Below are 20,201 nucleotides of genomic sequence, written 5' to 3'. Positions count from 1 at the left end.
GGGGCAGGTCTGAGCCAGAAGGGAAGCAGGTCCCAGTAACTCAGGCTGGGAATGGTTAGGGCTGAGAGAGCGGGGAGAGGAGGAGCGGTTACAGAAGGTGCTTAGGAGGTAGGAATTGGAGGCTGGGAGTGGGAATGTAGGTAGAAGGTGAGAAAGAAGCCTAGAACAACCCTTTGGATCTCAATTCCGTGGTATCATCATTCATGTAAGAGAAAACACTGCCAAGGGGAGATAGGAGAGGGAGAGGGGAAGGAAATGAATTCCGCAGAACTTGACTTCCCTAATCATTTAATGCTTCTGTTTCACAGAAAGTCTGATTAACCCGAAGCTTAATTCAGAAGAGGATCTATTTTTAGGAATAATCATTTGTTCTCAGTTTACCTCAATAAAATTCACAGAGTACAGATCTATGGGTCTGACAAGTGCGGTTGTGTAAATGGCACCACAATAAAGGCACAAAATAGTTCTACCACACCCTTTCCTCCCAGATTCCTGCATTCCTCAGTCATACCTTTTCCAACCTTTAACTCCTGGCACTCACTGGTCTGTTTGTAATGCTTTTGCTCTGTGCAAAATGTCATAATATGGAATTGTACAGTATGCAGTTGTTTTTTTTTTTTTCAAGTTTTACTTATTTGTGCATACTGAAATTGGGTACAGCCAGAGGTGCAGAGGTGGCGAGAGGATTCACCAGAAACAGAGTGGGGAGCAGAACAGGCAGATGGGCAAAGTATACAGCCAGGGGGAGCAGCGGGCGAGACAGGAGAGGTCTGCTACTGCGACATGTGGTCACCTCCTGGCTGGGAATTGAACTGGCATCGAAGTGGCCATAGCTTAGCTTCGCAGTGCAGTGCTCCAATCCGCTGTGCCACCAGGGAGGGCCCAGTTTGTGTGTTTTTAATCTGACTACTTAGTATAATGCATTTACTTCATTCATGTTTTATACTAAAATACATTTACATTATTTCCAACTAGTTTTTTGTTCTGTGGCTTTGTCACAGTTAAAGCAATTTATCCTAGGGACATTTCGTTTCCCATTTTTGAGGATAACAAAGTTTCAAAAAAAAGGTTTTTGTGTTTTCATTTGACTTGGGTAGAGACCGGGAGTGGATTTCTGGCTTGCAGGTTAAGTATTGTGTTTATAAAGAAATAATAAACTTTTCCAAAGTGGTTGTCACTTTTCACATTTTATCAGCAATATATGAGTTCCAGTGGTTCCACATCCTCACTAGCATTTGATATTGTTTATTACTTTAGTTTAAAATTTAACCATTCTGATAGGTGTGCAGTGGTATCCAAATCAGCTTACAGTTTGTATTTGCCTGTGATTAGTAATTCTGAATTTCTATTTGTGTGCTTATTTTCTGTTTGTATGTTTTTTATGGTAAAGTATCTATTTAAATATGTTGCCTGTCTGCAAAAAAAGTGGTGAGAGAAGTAAAAAAGTGGTGGGAGACGTGATATGGACATTTCACCAAACATCATCATTGTCGTCATCATCATCATCATCATCATCATCATCATCATCATTTAAGCTCTGGTGAATTAGGTACTGATAAACACACACACACACACACACACACACACACACACCATGAATATATTCATCCAGGGTGGCCATTTGAATAGTTTCTATAACAATGTCCTTTTGGATAAAATCTTAGAAGTAGAATTGCTGGAACATATGGTAAAATTCTACATTAGGCTTTTTGAGGAAACATCAAATTGTTTGGCTGAACCATTTACATTCCCAAAAGCAATGCATGAGGGCTGCAGTTTTTCCACATCCTTGTCAACATTTGTTGAACACTTTTTCCCATAATTATCAATGGTTATTTGTTTATCTTCTTTGAAAAAAAAAAGTCTACTCAAGTCCTTTGCTCATTTTATGATTGGGTGGTTTGTCTTTTTGTTGTCAACCAGAAAACATGTATTCTGGATGCTTATCAAATATAAGATTTACAGATATTCCATTTTGTATGTCATCTCCCTGTCTTCATAATGTCCTTTGATGCACAACAGTTTTTAAGTTTGGTAAAGTTTAATGTATCTATTTTTTTGTGTTTGTGGTGTCACATCTAAGAATCCATTGCCCAATCTAATGTATAAACATCGCCCCTTTGTTTTCTTCTACGTGTTTTATGGTTTTAACTTTTGTATTTAGTCAGCTTATCCATTTTGAGCTATATTTTGTATATGATATTAGATAGGGATCCAGTTTTACTCTTTTACTTGAGGCTGTCCATCATTTGCTAAAGAGACTGTTCTTTATTTCAGAGAGATTCTTGTTTAAAATCAGTTGACCATAGACGTATGGGAGGCAGAACACACTTGATGAAAAGTTTGATAAACAATTTAATTTTGAGCTTTTATTTTCTCACCTACTATGTGAGAAGATAACCTTTTCCTCTCTGAGTTGTCAGGATAAAATGAGATCCATCTGGAGTGGTCAGTCTGACACATAGGTTTCCCAGTGAATGTTAATTCTTCCCTTCTTCAGGAAATAGAGGCAAGGTAAGCAGTGTAATCCATAACCTCTATTCCTTCTCCTTCCTCATGTCCCTGAGATGCAGGAGATCTTAGACATAAAAATACATATTTTTGCCTCAACCTTTTGCTGAATATGAGTAGCTCCTGGGAAAAGGTGACAGTTGAGCTGGCTATTAAATGATTCACGGGAAGGAAGAGGAAGGGGAAGTACTAGTAAAGGAAAAAAAGATCATATACAAAACTATGGAGACATGAATATATTTTCTGTGTTCTAGGAGAGGAAAAATATCCTAGAGGGCTTGTGATGTAGGCTAGGGGTGTGGTAGAAAATGGTTTGACTCTAGATGGTCACTGGGAGTTGTTAGAGAGGTTTCAACAGGGCAGTGATTTGGTGACATCTGTATTTAAATTGATGGAGAGACCTGTCAGTATGGAAAAGGAATGATTGGTAAGGGAGTGATTCTGGAAGGAAGGAGAATTGGGAAGAAAAGCAGTAGTGAGAATGGAGAGGAGAAAAGATCAATAAGTGGATTTATGGTAAATCAGATATGGAAATGTAGGAAAGGAAGAGCCAGCATGATTCTGTGATGTCTGATTTGGGAACCCAGACATGGGGCCATTCATTTGGGCAGGGACATAGGCATGGGGAGCAGAAGCAGAGAACTGTTTGCTTTTGCAGATGGGTCCAGATGGAGATTATCAGACTAATGTGGGATAGAGGGCAAAAGGGAGCTTGAACACATTATTGCCTGACCTGCTAAAGGCAGAGATGGAACTTAATTGTTTTGTCCTTGGCAATTAAAATATTAATGAGTTCTAGTTTAATAACAAAACTATAAAAAACAAAACAAAAACAGTCCAATATTCCACTGTTGAAAGGAAGGCAGGAGAATATATAGTAGTCAGAAAATACAAACAGTTCGGAAAAGTATAAAATGAAAAGTACAGGCCTTCCCCGAATCCGTCCCTTAACCACTGTTAACACTTTCTTGTGTTTCCTTCTAGGAAAAGAAAAACAAAAACAATATATACTCATTGGGTTCTGCATGTCCCTAAAGGGGTCCTGCCACATACAGGGTTTAAGAGGTCTGTTTCATGGAGCAGATTAACCTTTTCATTGCTTTGCCATGCTTTGTAGACCCATCTGTCTAGGTAGGGGGTGGAGCTATCCCTCTTCATGTCCCTCACTTAGGCATGGAAGCTGGTTCAGGACACATGTAAAAAAAAACAAATGAGCTGTTGCTGCATGTTGGAAATTTGGAGAGACTTCACTTACAGTTTCCGGTTGATTTAGTGACTTTTTCAGCAAATGTTTTCCCAGCCTTGACTGACCATGCAGTGCTCTGTGTGTGTGTAGTGGGAGAGGGAGAGCAGGCAGCTTGATTCTTAGCTTCACACTTGATTCCTGGCTTCCCCAAAGGGCAGAACTGGAAAGGTCAAACCTCTTGCTTTGAGAGGGGCAGTCCAGTGTGAGGTCATGATTTTTTGAAAAGCCACATGGGCTGACTAAGGCAGAGCCAGCCTGCCTGAAATTTCAGAAGAGTGGAGGGAGCAAGAAGGGCACCTGGGCACAGGTGAGGGTTCTGTGTGCCCCCAATGGGTGAACTACCATTGCTTCTTTTCTCCTTTCTTTCCTGCCATGAAATTAGCAACAATCCCCACCTCCAAGTCCCCAGACAGAAGCAAGAATTTTGCAATGCCACGCACAGGAAGCCCTGACCTGTCTATCATGTGGAGGGTTAGTTGTCATCCTTTACCTGTTAGAGACTGTTGGTTGGCATGGGAGGAGGGCATTGAACTAGGAGTTAGGAAGCCAGGATTCCAGTGCTGGCTGTGCCAGATGCCACCATACTGCTGTGGGCCTGTCACATCCTCTCCGAATGTGGGGTGTGTCTAAGGAAGTAACCAAGGTCCTTTCTACCATTCTTGATCTGTAATTATAATAGGCTAAGAATTGCATATGTTAGAATCAATCAACTTTTAGGATTCTGAGATTCTAAAATTCTGGTTTCCCAAAATTCCAGGGATGACACTTGAGGTCTCTTACTCCGAGAGGGTCCTGTGTTGTGAGACCTGATCTGACTGTATAGTAAGGAGGGGCTCCATATACATTTTCCAACTTGAGACCAAGGTCAAAGAGACCAGATCCCTAGCTACAGATACGAAGCCAGGAGGGCCCTTCGAGTTGGGCCCAGGTCACCAGCAAACTGGGCAAAGGCAGCAGAGGAAGATGAAGGCAGAGAGGCTATCTCCAGTATGGCTGGATCCTCCAATAGCCTGGCAGATACGCCAGGTCTGTTTTACACAGGAGGAAACTGATCCAGAGAAGAGAACTGAAGGCACCGATTCCAGTCCCTGGGAAGTTTTCTTTCTCTTTGTCTGGCACCCTTTTACACATTGGGCAGGACTCCCTGCGACTGTGCCTGGAGTTCTGAATGTAGGGGAACCTGGTTCCAGGCCCCGGAGGAACCCGTAGACAAATGGGGTCTCAGTCCGCAGGCCTGTAAGTGTCTCCTGGAAGCACGCAAAAAATCTCGACGCTGGGGCCTACCCCCCGCCCCCCCCAAGCAGAGTCAACTGGAATATCTTCTACGTTGGATTAGGGCATCTGTTTTTGTTTGTTTTTTAACGTCGGAGTCTGAGACCCTGTAGCTTGGACTCTTTCTGGTGAAAACACCACAAAAACAAAAATGTAGGACGTGGTCTGAAAAGCCGCGATTCGGGTCCCCTCCTTGGTGCTGACTCACTGTGACATAGGTGCGAGTTTCCGCGTGAGCGGATGCTACAAGAAAACTTTGAAAGCCCTTTCACAACAGTTACCTCGGAGGTAAGCAGGTTTCGCCCTTTTCTTCTGACTGAGGAGAAAACGGACTCTAGAAGGGAGAAGGAGCCTGCCCCAGGCCACTGGGGGAGGCGGGGACAGAGCCGGCTGGAGCTCGGCTCCCGGACGCTCAGTGCGCTCCGAGCTTGGGCCAGCCCAGCCTGGACGACCGTGCCCAGCCTCTCCCGCCCGCGGCGCCGCCCCGCTGGGCTGAGAAGAGCTACGCCGAGCTCGGGCGGTCGCCGCCTGTCAAACTCCCGCCCAGCCCGGCGCTGGGCCCCGCCTAGGCCCCCAGGCGAGGAGGCCCGCCTTCGCCCGCGATTGGCCTCGGAGGGGCGGCCGCAGCGAGCCAATGGCTGGGTGTGCTGTCGGGCAGGCCGAAGTCCCGCCCCTGCCCCCTGGGGTGCCGCCCAGCTGGACGCGGCGGTGGCGGCGGCGGCGGCGGGGGCTGCGGCGCCAGTGGAGGCGCGCGGAGTTGTGCGCCCCGAGAGCGGGCGAGGCGACGGGGAGGTGAGAGGGGGCGCGGTCCGCGGCCGGGGAGGGGGCGGGCGCCGGGGCCCGAGCCGAGGTCCCAGAGACGCTCGAATTGGGGAGCTTTGGGATGGAGCGGGGAGCACCCAGGAGAAAGGAAAGTTTGGGGGTCCTGTGCCCTCTGGCCAGAAGAGAGAATGGAAGGACCAAGTCTCTGGCGAGAAAGATCCAGTGCGCGAAGCTATGGAGTGTGAGGCTTCAGCTGTTGGAGTCGCTGAGTATTCGAGCGGGTGAATGAGAGTGCAGAATGTGTGGCACGTCGTGTCCCAGTGCTGGTTTGCGGGGGTGTATGGTGTGCGTGAAGGGGGTGTGCTTGGGCGTTGCAGACACTTTGTGCGGGGCGGCACGCGTGATGGGTTCACTTTCTCTGCTGCGCGGCGCGTCCTGGGAGTGACGGTTTTGCGCCACAGCAGCGAGCACCCTCGCTCGCACTCCCAGTTTTCACGGTTTGGCTGGCCGTGGGTGGACCTTGGAGGGTCTGTGTCCACGACCCGTGGGTGTACAGTCTGCGGGCCCTTGGGTCCTGGAGCGCCCACGAGGGGCGCCGCCGGTGACCGAGCTGGAGCGGTGTCCGCGGCTTAGCCCCAGCCCAGCCCTGGGAGTCTTCTCTGTTCCTTATCTCAGTGGGAGACGCGGGACAGGCGCTCTCCCCGCTCCATGCCTCAGTTTCCCCATTTGTCCTAAAAGAGCTGGTCTCTGTAGAGCGGGGTTTGTGAACTAGGGCGAACGGACTGTACTGTCCTGAATGCGCGGCGGCGGCGGGTGTTAGGGGCCCTCTGCCAGCCAGGGGAAGGAGGGGACCCGTTCCTGCGTCTAGGAAGGGGTTTAAATGCGGGATGAGGTGGGCTTGTCAGGTTAGATAGGGTAGTGTGCCAATCCATTTTGGACACTAGGAATAAACCGAAGGGTGATGCCCTGCGAAAACCTTTGCCCGGGACAATAAGGTGGCCGCTGCGCCCATTTTAACGTGCCTGTCTGTCTTCCCCCCCTCAGGAACCCGGCGCGACCCCCCAGAGGTGTCCCCGGCGCCATGCACTGCGAGGTGGTGGAGGCGCACTCGGACAAGAGGCCGATGGAGGCGCCCTCCGCTCCGGGTCCCGGCCGCGGGCCCGCTGGCCTCGGCGTGCACATGGCCTTCAGGGTTACCGTGAGCGGTGGCGGCTGTGGGGATGTAGGTCCGCGTGACCTGCTGTCCCGGCCGCCTCTGCCTCCGCCGCGCGCCCACGACCTCCTTCGACCTCGGAGCCCCCGAGACTACGGCCCGTCGAAGACCGGTGCTGCCGGCAAGGGTAAGTCCGGCCCAGGAACGTGCCTGGCTGCGGGTGTGAAGAGATCGGGGCTACTTGCCCTCTCCTTTGTAGGAGTCCCGGGAGAACGTTGGTGGCCGGTTCTCCAAAGAACTTTGGTGGAACTCTCGCCGCCCAAGCTCCGTCTCTCCTAGTTGTTTGGGTCTAGCCTGCCTTCCTGAACCGACGCCGGCTTAGGAACCGTGTAGCGAAAGTCAGTATGTCTATTGGGCAGAAATATGTGTATAGAAAGCTCAGATTAGGTGATTTTGCTTCTCTGTGGATCTGATGAAAGTTCTGTGAACTTGTCAACTTATAAATTAGGTGAGTGGAAACTCAAGCTGCTACTTACCCTGATTTTTATGTCTTTAGTCTCTGAGCCTGCTAAAGGTATATTTTGAAGTATTTCAATCTCAGTAAATAACAGAAACCAGAGACCTTAAGCAAGACTTCCCCCGCCCCTTCTCCAAACCTCAGTTTCTCCACCTATCGACTAAGGAATTAATCCTATCAGATGATTTCTGATTGCTGATGGAAATTTTTATGAGTCTGTAATCTAGTCTGAGTCATCTCCTGACTATAAAAGTGGCTTTCTGTATTTATGCTTAGAAATTTAGTTTTTGGTCAAAAGTTGCTTCGCAATAATACTGTTCCTCTGTGGTGAAGCTGGTAGGTTGAGTGTACAGGCCCCAGTACAGTGTATGGGCTCAAAGTCAGTTCCCACGCCAGGATTCTCACTAATATGTTCTTTTCATCACAGTTAATTATTATTGAGCCATTATTTATAAATTTCATGTTGACAGATAATTAACCAGAAATTGGGGCAATTGTTAAGATGCTTTGTCTCCTCCTGCCCTCCTTAGTCTCCTTTCCCCTGGGAAATACCATGTCTTCGCAATTTGATGTTAGTGCTTAGTGCTTGGGATCTCGGGATTCTTTTTCCAGGTGATTCTCAAGGAAGATAAAACTAGTTTGTTTTACAGCTTTTTAGATATCATTTCTTTAGCCTCAGCCCCAGCAACTTAGAAAACTAGGGCGGCTTGCTTTTTTGAGATGAGAGCCCTTCTGGAAAGAAAATATACCCAACTTTGCTATTCAGGGAGTGGTTGAGTGAAAGAAACATAAGCAGTTTCTTTTTAATGAAACACCTGACTTTGTAGGAGAGAGCTATTTCTTGTCTCATTGTTTTTTTTTTTTTTTAATGATAGATTACCCCTCATCCCAAGAACTGAAAATTATTTTTTAAATGATAGATTTGAAAAGAGGGCCACTGGAGTATTATTGCTGGAATACACATAGGAGGTTTGTTTTTACTCGGGGAAGGGAGCGTTGTGCTGCAAAGCATGAGTAATATTTGCTGCCCCAGCTTGCCACCCGTATGTAGAGGACTACATACAGTCCTCTCTTAAACAGATACCCTCCTGTGATGTTTGCATTGAAAAAAATCCATAGCTGTCACCCAAAGATCTAGTTCTCCTTAGACCTGGAGAATCTTGTTCCAGCTATAGCCTTGTTCTAGCTCACAGCTAGAGATTTCATCTCATGGTTTATGTACAAATCCCACTTCGGTTCCCCCAAACACCAATTCTTTTTATTTACACCCTCACATCAAGGTTGAAAACCTGAGCTCTTTAAGTCAGGGTTATATTGGGAAAGAGCAGAGGAGGATAAAAGGATGGGATGAAGATCTTTTTCTGTACCTTAAGATACTCGCTCTGGTTAAGCTTTTTGTAAGAGGCTTCTAAATGGCTTTCTTCCTAAAGTCCAGATGAGACTGATTATCATCCCCACTTGAAAGACCAGCAAACTGAGGCCTGAGGGTGGGGGAAATGTCTCATACTTAAATGGCTTCCTAGCAGGTTGGAGCTGAGTGTCTGGCTAGCCCCATTACTCACGGACCTGGACTTGAAGAGATTTCCGACTTAGCCTCTGTGTCCCTAGTCAAGTTCTTCATAGTCAGGTCACCCAGTGGCCTGAAACAAACCCAGCTTGTGGGCAGAGTTTAAGCAGCCCTGTTAAAAATGCCACAAGGAAGCAGCACCTTCTTACTGCCCCTACACCCACTAGAATATTCCCCAGACCACGTATGTTTGGTCTCTGGCTAAATGTCTCAGGCTTATTGAAAACAGACAGAAATACCAATTGAAAAATATTTATTGACTGTGCTGGAAATGGTAAGACCCTGCCACCTATGATCTGTGGGACCCGGGGGAAGTTAGTTCACTCTCGGAGCTTTCCTTTCCTCATTTGTAAATGTCCTGTAGACTCATTCGCTGTGGACATGATAGAGGGTGCACAGCCTGGCGAGTCTGTCAGTCCCTCGTGGAATATGTTTCACGTTCTCAACCCCTGGTTTTTCTTTTGCACAGGAGATATATCCCAGAGCAATGAAACAATCTGGGTTGCAGGAATGCTTCACCAAAGGGGTTGGTTTTACTCATTCACACAGGGCACAGTGCTGGGTTTGGTGATGCTTCAGATAAAGATGGTAAGCAAGCAGGAGAAAGATTTGGCTTGAAATATTGGCTACGCAGAGCGCTGGAGGAAGGCGAAAGCAGCCTTTTGTGACCACTGCTGCCCAGTGACAATGCTGTATGGTCAGGGGTCAAGTTTCAGAGGACCTGCCCTCTGCCTCCAACAGACTCTTAATTTGAGGGAGGGAGCAAATTGTTGAATCCAGCAGCCTGTCCATAATATTGGGGTCTTCTGTGCTTCCAGATCTGGAATCAGGAGGCACTGGGGAGGGACAATGTCATGGTCTCACATTGTCATCATTTACAATAAGGATCACGATCTGTTTATGGCAGAGTCCCGTTTATCCAGATTCCAAACAGCTGGAAAGGCCAAATTACCAGATGCTGCATTTTTCTTTCTTATTATTAAACACCCGACACGCTGCTTTTGGAAGTCTTGACAAGGAAGGAAGGTAAACATCTGGGTTTTATGGAGGCGGACAGCTTTGTGGCGATGGCCACTGACGCTCGTTCTCCGAGCACGGCGCATACAGTTTTTAAGTGTGTGTTCCCACTTATCCTCTCCTCTGCCCTCACACCAGCTGTGCCCTGCCTACCTGTGGCATTCGGACGGGACACCGCGCAGGGCCTTGCAGCCCGCTAAGCGCTGGGCAGATGCGGCTCTGACTGCTGCAGTTCCCACTTGGCAGGTGAAGACATTAGGGTTCAAGGTGCTACTCAAGGCCGTGGACCGTAAATGGCAGCTTCCAAGGCCTCCTTTTCCAAATATTTGATCCCGGCTCCATAACTTGTGCCTTTTACCATATGTGAGTTTGTGGCCCGAGAGCTGGCTTCACGACGGCCTCTTGAGCATTCCCAGAGATTTAAGACTATTTTTGCTTTTTGAATTTCTTCTGTCTTGAATTTTTGGAAATTGGTCACCGGTATCGATGGCACAGGTGGAAAATTTCTACTTTACCTAATGATGCCATTTGTCCAGAGTTTGTTCCCAGACCAAGCTATGTAATGAGCCTGCTTTTTGACAGATCTTTTGACCGTGAGCTGTGACTGGATGGGACTAGAAATGTAAGGGAGGCTGATGGTAACGAAGGTGGACTCTGCCACAAGTAAACAGCCTCCTAAGAACTTTAAAAGTCAAAAGTAACTCCAGGAAACAGCTAGTATGTTTTTCTTTAAAAAGGAAAGCAATTGTAGACTGCGCATGGGTGGGTATTAGGAGCAGTGGCATGAGTGAGTATTAGGTGGGGTGGTAGTGGCAGAGGCGGTAGTAGGAGAATAAAAACACCATGATTTGGGGTGACTTTGGTGGCTTTGCCCGGGAGAGTTTTTTCATTGGCATCAGAAGCCACTGCGATGTTCTGGGGAGGCTTCGGAGGGGCGAGTTCATCTGTAATAGAAAGGTATGAGTTATTTTTAAAGCATTTACCCCCTCCGGCTCTGGTGGGCAATTTGCTTGCATTTCATCCATTTTAAAGTGCTGGTCCTGTGATCCAGAAATAATCAGATCCAAATTTTTTTGGTGCTTGAGGTTTCAAATAAGGGGGAGAAAAACCTGCTGGCCAAATGTCAGGCTCAGTGAGACAAAGAGAATCATGTATGTGTGCGTGTATACAAATAAGATAGGAACGTGTTGCGTCTGCCATTGAAAGAGTTATGTATCTGACAGATCTTTTATAGCCATGTAGCGGAAATATAATTCCCAAAGATTCCCTGGGAATCTTACGCAGCTAGAATCTCTCTTCCCTTCCTTCCTCCCTCCCAAGCTCTCTAGGAGCTGCGGAGACTTGGTGAGCATAATGGAAGGGGACCGCCATCATCCGGTGAGGAGGTCGGAGCTTCATCTAGGTCTCTTGGTTTCTGAGCAGCTACCTGCAGGGCGCTCAGCGGGTCTGGGGTCGCCGGGCCCCCTCCATCCACTGAGCCCTCACACTGACCGGCTGGGTTGCTGCCTCCCTTCGTCTGTGATTAAAAAACATCCTCTTTTCATACATCGTGGTTTTTCTTCACACCTCTCCTCTTTCTGAAAGAAACCCGAGGCTACCCCATCTTTGAGTTATTCATCCCCCTGAGTTACGTTCGCGTGAGAAGCTAAATGAGCCAGCACACTGATTTTTACAGTGCGTTAAAACCCCATTACAGGCATAAGTGCACAATGAATCATTAAAAAAATATATTCTTATGTTCTTTGTTCTGAATGTTGCATAATTATCATCATTTTCTTCGGTTTTATTTTGTGGAGTTTGGCCAGCATCCTAGAAAAGGGGAGAAACTAAAGTTTGGAATAGGGTTTTCTATCCTTTTTTGGATAGGATTAGGGGAAAAAAAAGACCAAACAGACCAACTTTATTTGTAAGTTGACCAGCGACTGTCAGTCACTGTCACTAACGGTAGCTTCTGCATAGAAAGGATAATTTCCTTTCCTTCCCTCATTTTTCTTAGAAAAGAATTCCTGTTTTGAAATTGAAATGGTGGTTATTTCAACCACATCACCTTTTACATGTGATTATATTCAAAGCTAAATTAAAATGGTTTGCCGTTTTTTTCCCCTAATACAGATTTTACTTGCAATTCCTTTGGACCTAGACAGTTTCTTGTGCCATCTGGTAGGGGGTCGTTTATTTTTGTGTTTAAAGAAACAAAGACATGCAGTTCAAGGCAGAGAAGAAATGAAACAAACGCTGCAATGGGCTTTGAAAAATTCAACTGCATTATGCAAAAAACACAGCTGTAATACCAGGGCCAGGAAAAAAGCTCAAAGGCTGAAGTATCTGAGCCGTTCCCCTTTACTGCGCTCATGATTCTAGCACACGACTTGATGTTTGTCAACAGTTGCTGCCCAAATTAATAGTTTACAATGAAAAAAAAAAAAAAAAAGCTTTCAGCATTAGAAGCAAAGTCCGGGACTGCTTGTTGAGTTACTGAGTAAGAAAAGCAGAAAAGAGGGGGAGAGGTTTGTGGCTGCTTTGGTCTTCCAAAGCCTTATTTATAAGAAACTGAAAGAAAACAGAGTCTGGGATCCAGTGGGGGTGGAGAGAATCCAGCCCTAACTCAGTGGTCTTAGAGTTTAAAGTCACTTAAAGCATCTGTTTTCTTCTTTTTCTCTGTCTTCCCTTAAACTCCAAAGGGTTGTTCCTTCAGAGGGTTTCCGCGGGATTGAGGCGGATTGTGTTAGCATTACGAGCTGTGTTTTTAAAGTCAGCATTTGAGTCAGATTTACTGAGAGAAGACCTTCCGTCTGTTAACTGAATAATGCATTTCCTGTATGGCCTGAATTTATTTGATGGTTATGTTTGGGCCTGCCTGGAGCAAACACACCCGCCATTGTGCAGCCTCAGTGCATGTGGGCCACGCCCTTTGCTTTGAGCCTCAGTTTCCCCATCTGTAAAATGGGAAGCAGTTCAGTAGGACGATCTGTTATCCCTTGAGACGTTGATACCCCAAGATTCCAGATGAACTGGACTGAGGAGGTTGGGAAGAATCCAGGGTATGGGAAGAGGCTGCCCTTGCCTCAGGCTAGGTTATAAACTTGACCTCTCCTCGGAACAGAGAGGAACAGAAAGAGGAGGGCCAACTAACCTTTACTGAGCACCTACTCTGTGCCATGCCTAGCAATTTATAACTGTTATTGTATTTAATAATGCCCAGCAACTCTGTGAGATGAGGAAGCATTATTGTAATTTTATAGACTGGAGGCTTCGGAAGGTTTGGTGATTTGACTGGGGTTGTACAGGGAGTTAGGAGGAGAGCCTGGGGTTTGAACCCAGCCCGGCAGCGAAGTGGCTACACTCTTCAGCACTGCATTCTCCAGGGCCAGCTTTTAAATCCAGCAGTGGAAGGAGTGGCTGTGGTTGTAGAGGGTGCCCCTAGACCCAGAAAGGCAGCCGAAGGCCACAGGACAGCCCCTCCCTGACACCCTCTCTGAATCTCAGCTGACAGACCGAGTGGGACGTTAAGGGGAGACTTTGTCTCCATTAGGGTTCTGTCCACTGCCCTGCTACTAAATGGGGGAAGGACAGTAGTTCTCAGCTGTGATAGAGTCCTCATGCCAGGGCTGTCCACGACTAAGGCCGTTGCCCGCCCCCCATTAGAAGTAAACCTTTCTCAGAAGCAGTGGTACCTCCAGCCCTCTCCTATGATGGTTCTTACAGATTCTCATCTCTGACTGAGCCTTTCCTGCAGTCTGGAAGATTTCTTTGCCCTGGCCCTGGCTGTGGTCCCCCTTCTGCTGCTTCTGAAGACATCTGTTTGAAGAGAATTCCTCATGAGCCCTCCATGCCGGTGCGGAGAAGGCGTGCTTCACTGGCCAAGGCAGTTTGGGATCTGTTAAATAATTGTCTCTTGTAAAATGCTTGGTGGGATGAACAGGCAGGGACCAGCGTGAGTCTGAGAGTCTGGGAGATGGGTCCTTTGTGTCAAATGAGGAATGAGCCAAGTGAACCATGGTGGGAGGAAGATGACCGCATTGTGGGTTGTGTCCGAGGCCCTGCCGAGGCCTGTGCATCCGTGAGAATGTAAGCCTGAATACCTCATCCTCGGGCAGGGCTTGGTGCCTTTGCAAGTTGACCCTGGGTCTGGAAGGGGGAAGAGAAAGACATCTCAGGGATGACCGGGGTTGTGGTGTGGCCAGCCTCTTGCAACTTGTGTGCTTTTAGCAACCAGATCACTCTTTTAGATGTTGTTGCTTTTGTTTTTACTTAACAGTCTTGATGGAAAATAAAGCTTTAATAAGAAACCAAGGGAGTATTATAAACCCAACTTAAAAAACACAGATCCCACGTGCTGTTTTAAGCTCTCTGGAGGGCTGGCAATTGGGTTTATTTTGGAACGTTGCTGGACTATATGAATTATTTCTCTGAGGTTTGGGTATTTAATACCTAGTAGAAGTTTGTGTAAGAGTTGATGATGTATTTTGCGGACTCTCCAACCCTGTAAATAAATTACACGTGCCGGCTGAGGCTGCCAGGATCCACTGTGTCAATTGAAGCTTAATTTTTATCCCGAACTACTTAATACTTTTGTCTTAGTGAGCAGAGTTACCGGGTCTCACCCAGCCGTGGTCCGGTTCCAGGAGGGGGTAGGCGCAGGAGACAGTGGCTAGGCCTCGCGGATTCACCGGTCTTGACACAATTTTCAGGGCTTAAGTAGCTTCAGCGCTCCTAAGTCCAACCCTTCAGGCAGAGGATGATAATATAATTTTAAGTGTATCGTAAAAATGAAACTCAATCCCTTCCACTCCCCAAACCTGTCTCACTCTTCCTCTCTCTGGAGAAAACGGCTGTAATTGTGTGTTTAATCTCAAACCGCTTGTGCATTTTATCTTATTTGAGTGCAAACCCCAGGTAATAACGTTGGCATTTCCAGCACGAAACAAAATAGGGTTTCTAATTTGGAGACACTATTAAATATTTCATGCTTCAACCAAACTCAATTCTTTTTTCCTATAATAAGTTTAAATATTAATTCTCTGGAATGTCAGATGCCTAAAGCTAGGCATTTAGTGATCTGCAGTTTCAAGTATCTCGAAGAAGGTTTATGAAACAGGATATTTTACTGGGAGGGATGAGTAGTGTGTTTCAGAGATATCTGAATTCAAGGCAGCATCTTCTGATTTATGTTTTAAAGGGAAAAGGTCATAAAATAAGTTGCTTTATGTGCTGAAGGATTAAGTGGCTTAGGCTGAAATAACAGCAGAGACTTTTACTGTTTTTCCCGTGATATTTTAACAATGCTTTTTGGGGGAGGGGGTGGGACATTTTCCCGCCTGCTTGTCTCCTCCCCTCCTACCCCCACCAACCAGATGGCTTTAATTCTAACCAAATCCCATGCTGAGGCCAAATGATTGATCAAACAGTCATTTGTACTTTCTTAGCGCTCTTTGTGAGAATGTCTCTGCATCAGAGAGTCTCACTGGAGTAGGCTCTTCTTTGGGGCTTCAGATGGTCTTTTCGCAACAGATCGAGGGGCTTGGAGACATTGGGGACATAAGGAGGTAAAATCCCAGACCTTGAATCCCAAGAACTTCTCGCTTAAAACCTGTCACTTTGCATCCCTGACAACAGGGTTACTCCAAGTTTTCTAAATTCAGCGACAAAAATCTTTCCCCTGTCCACATAAGTTAGATGTTTAATATCTGTTGATGGAGAAGATACCTAACAAGGTTACTTTTAAATGGATTTGTATTTTACCCCTCAGACAGCCTCTCCACACATCCGTGGAGATGTCTGCTTGTTCTGTGGACAGACACCGTTGCCTTTCTCTCTGGAGCTGCAGCTTGGCTGAGAGGTGGCAACCGGTTGACAATAGGAAAAAGCAAGAGTCCTTTGATCCGGTCTCCATGGCTTTTCCACCAGTCCAGCTCCATGTCCTGCAAGGGTCAGCTTTGCTTGTTCTTGGGCAGCGGTGGACTTCTGTAGCTGCAGACCTGAACTTTTTTTCTTTACTTGTCCTTTCTTTATATATGTGTGAGCTGCTTCGATCCATCTTTGGGCCTTTTTACTCGACTTGGGGATGAAGTTGGAAAATAGTTAACATTGTAGTTAAAATTATCTTGCATCCTTGTGTCCAGCACCAAGTTTGGGATAAAGAAAATATCTGAGAAGGTGCTATTGAGGATGTGAGTGTGGAACTAAGACACTAGATTCTGTTTTTTGTTTTTTTTTTTTAAGATTTATTTATTTATGCATACAGAACTAGGCCAGAGGTGCTGGGTGGTGAGAGGATTTACCAGAGACAGAGTGGGGAGCAGATTGATGAAGTACACTGCTGAGGGGAGCAGCAGGGAGACAGGAGAGGTCTGCCGCACCCTGTGGGTCACCTCCGGGGCCTGGGATCGAACTTGCACTGAAGTGGCTGAGGCTCTCTTGCAGTGCTCTGCTTTAACCTATTGCGCCACCAGGGAGGGTCCCCAAGCCACTAGATTCCACTCCTGGTCTAAGTACTAACTTGGGGAACTTGGCTAATTTTTAAGTCCTGGGCCTCTATCTTTAGCTGTAAAATGGGGATGATCATAGTAACTATCTCACAAGTTTATTAGGGGTATGAGATGAGTTGATGCACATATGAGTCCTGAAATGCAGAGATTGGCACATGATAAAATGCTCAATTAATGACAGGATTGTTGCTACTGCTTTTGCTATCATGAAGTTTGAGAAACAGAACATCTTGAGGGGAACTACCTTCCTTTCCTGTCCACTGCACTAATTCCTACTTATTCTTTAATAAGTAGCCAGCTTAAATGTCACCTCTTCCCAGGAGACTTCCTTTTTCCCTAAGAAAGGTAGACGTTTGAAGTAGGCAGGGCCACGCTAGAACCCTGGCACCCTCAACCTTCATCCTTCCTTTGGCCATAGCACTGACTACACTGCTGATTTTATTATTTTTTTTTATTTTTTAATTTTTTTTATTACAAAGTTTATTTTTACATCATTTTGCACATTTTTTTTCCCCATCTCGATTGTAATCCCCGCGGGTTTCCCCGCCCAAAACAGCCCCCGGCCCCCCCCCCCAACCCCCGCCTTTCCCCCCCCCCCCCCCCGTTTTTGATCCCATTCCCCACTCCGCCCCCACAGAATGTCTCTGGTATATGGTTGTTCATTATTTTTGTTATTTTTCTCACCTGGTCCATTATTTTTATTTTTATTATTATTTTATTTATTTTTATATTAGTCTTCATTTTGTGCATTTTTTCATCTCAGTTGTAATCCCCATGAGCTTCCCATCACCATAGCCCTGTGCACGCTTCCCATCCCAGTTCTAATCCCATTCCCCTTTCCACCCCCATAAAATGTCTCTGGTTGTTCGTTGTTTTCATTTTTACTTTATTACATTTGCTTCTCTTTCTCCCCCCAACCCCCACCCCCAATCCCTGATGCTTCTGCTACTAGTGAAACCATCCAGTATTTTCCTTTTTCTTTCTGGCCTATTTCACTAAGCATGATCTCTTCCAGCTCCATCCATGTTGCTGCAAAGGCATGAGTCTATCTTTTTGATTGCTGAGTTAATATTCCATTGTGTAGATGTACCACATCTTTTTAATCTAGCCTTCTGTTTTTGGGCACTTGGGTTGATTTCACATCTTCCCTATTGTAAATAGAGCAGCAATAAACATGGGGGTGCAGGTGTCATTTTGGATTGATGTTTTTGTGGCCTTTGGGTAGATATCTAGGAGTGGGATTGCTGGGTCATATGGAAGGTCTATTTTTAGCAGTTTGAGAACCTTCAAATAGCTTTCTATAGTGGTTGCACCAGTTTGCATTCTTACCCACACTGCTGATTTTCTGTTTACTTGTTTGCCCTTGAAGACAGAGACAAAGTGTTCATCCCTGCTTCCTGTGTGCCTAGCACAGGGCCTGACTCTGAGAATGGAGTTCAGCTGTGTCTCTGCCCTCAAGGAGCTGGTAGCCTGTAAAGGAGGTTTCTGTTCCTGTTTTTCCCATGCAGTTGAGCATAGGGCATGCTCTCAGAGAGTGCTGGACTCCAGCAAATGTGCAGTGATCTCCACCAGTGATGCAGTCATACTCTTTCCCACATCATCTTGGGGCTTCACCATGAGGTCTGTGCTTGCTAGCCCTGGGGCGTCTCTGTCCTCTCCTTTCTGGGCACAGTGGGCTTCCATTGTCAGACCCTTTGGTTGTAAGACATCAGAGCTGCAGGCCGGGCCAGGTGAGGCCTCCAGGAGCCTGTGGCTGCCCTGGAGAGATTGCTTCAGGACGATGGGCACACTGCTGCCTCCTGTTTGGCAGAGGCCATGCTGGAAAATGTGTCTCAGTGTATGAAGAAGAGCAGATAGTGGCTGCAACACATCTGACCTAGATTCCCCAAAGATGAAGAAGAACCATGAGCCAAGGACTGGGACTGAAAATCAAGAGTCAGATGATGGACTCTTAGCAACCCTGCAGGGCGGGGATTAATGGAAACATCCCAAATTCTCACCCCAGGATGGGCTTACAGCCCAGGAAGGAGGTGAGGCGGCAGTAGAGTGACCTCCTGTCTTCTCTCTGTGCACTGTTGTGGGCTGAGCTGAGTGAACCATAAAACCGCTTAGACTAATACTGTTCTTTAATCCCCCTTTGAACAGACAGGAAGACCAAGGTTCAGAGGGCCATGTCACCGAGGTTACCTTTTGGAGTCACACCTGGGTTCAGATCCTGACTACACCACCTGCTGGGTCTTGGGCAAGTGTGTGGACTCTGAGCTCCAGTTTTCCTCATTTGTCAAATATAGAAATTCCTAGCTCAGTCTCTCGATGTGTGGGTGAAGATGACAAGTCATTGGAATGGCTAACTCAGGGCCTAGCACGGGGATCTGTGCATAACAAACTCCAACTATTGTCATAAGGGACCAGGTCGCCAGGCCAGATCTGACATGATACTGTTTCCTCTGAACCACAGAACCCTGCCCCCTTAGTTTGACTTTTTCCTGGGGGGTGGGGGGAGGAGGGCAGCAGAGAATTTAAAAAGTAAGGACTTTGAATGTAGAAACTGACCTTCGAATCCCAGTCCTAGAGGACACAGATCTGATTGGTATGTTGCTTCCCTTGGTGCTAGGGGAGGGTGAGGAGTCCTGGGCTGTCCGCACAGTTCTGCAGCCCCTGGCCCGGGGCTGAGACCAGATGCTCAGGCTGCGGCTGTGGTGTTCAGTGGGGTGTGGAGGTGGTGGTGTTGGGGTGGGGCAAGAATTGCGAACTCTCCACCCCTCCCCTGGTTATTTGGGCTGGGAAGTTGCCTTCCAATGCTAATATCCAACTGAGTTACCTGGGCTCTACCTGTGAACTCTTGATACCCTTGTCATCTGCACTCTGCTGGCACTCTGCAGAACTCCAGTGGCTTCTATTCGTGAACACAGAACCCTTGGAGCTGTTTCGTTCTTCCTGTATCACCTCCTTGTGAGGTGTCACCACCCTTGTTTGACAGGTGAGGAAGCTGAAGCCAGACAGGCTAAATGTGCTGTGCATAGTGTTAGAGCTAGTGGGATCTGCAGGCCTGGCTGACTCTGCCAGCTCACCCTTTCCCATAATACCTTGCCACCTTTCTGGGCTTGCTTCTGGGTCTCTTGGCCCTCAGCTGCCCTGGGCTCAGTCTTACCCACTCCATCCAGAATTCCCATTTCCTTCCTTCATCTACTGGCTGCCCTTGGTCTCTGTTCTTTCACTCAACCGTCGGGTCATCATAGAGGCTTGGTCTGCATGTCTTCTCCCATGAATTCCAGAGCAGCACCTGTAATGACATGTTCTCTGTCCTGGACCAAAGATCAGAAAGAACACAGGACTCTAGCAAAATTCAGCCTGTCCCTCTTTGGTCAAGGTGCAGTTTCCTAGGGAGTTCCACAGATAGATTCTCAGGGTAGCAGCCTGGAATGACTGCTTTTGAGCCCCAGTTCTTCGTTTGTAAAGTGGAAAGAGTGATCTTTGGCCAGCCATTTGTTTGACACCCGTGGGATGATGTGTGTGAAAGTGTCCTGGCAGTGGCAAGGGCTGGACCTGGGTTTGGTGACTTGTTCATCAGCGTCTAGTGAATGGCTGCCTGGGTTGCCATCCTGAACTCAGGTATTGGGTTGGGCCTGGGTTAACAGATGGAGCCTTTGCCTGCCAGGAGCTTGCAG

At 46.9% G+C, this 20,201-nt stretch overlaps 1 protein-coding gene across 1 annotated transcript in view; it reads left to right on the top strand.

The window, feature by feature from the left end:
• The window catches only part of LOC101619749 (zinc finger protein GLIS1), a 228,526-nt gene that overhangs the window by 20,214 nt on the left and 188,111 nt on the right, over positions 1-20,201 (top strand). The window contains exon 2 of the mRNA XM_004679026.2: positions 6,836-7,131. Coding sequence (XP_004679083.1) covers positions 6,873-7,131 — 259 coding nt within the window. The 5' untranslated portion in view covers positions 6,836-6,872. The remainder of the gene's footprint in view (positions 1-6,835; positions 7,132-20,201) is intronic.

This window comes from Condylura cristata, unplaced genomic scaffold (genome assembly GCF_000260355.1).
Source record: "Condylura cristata isolate star-nosed mole 26May11 unplaced genomic scaffold, ConCri1.0 scaffold00008, whole genome shotgun sequence".
In the NCBI taxonomy this organism is placed as follows: domain Eukaryota; kingdom Metazoa; phylum Chordata; class Mammalia; order Eulipotyphla; family Talpidae; genus Condylura; species Condylura cristata.
This window is presented reverse-complemented; position numbering and strand designations above follow the sequence as displayed.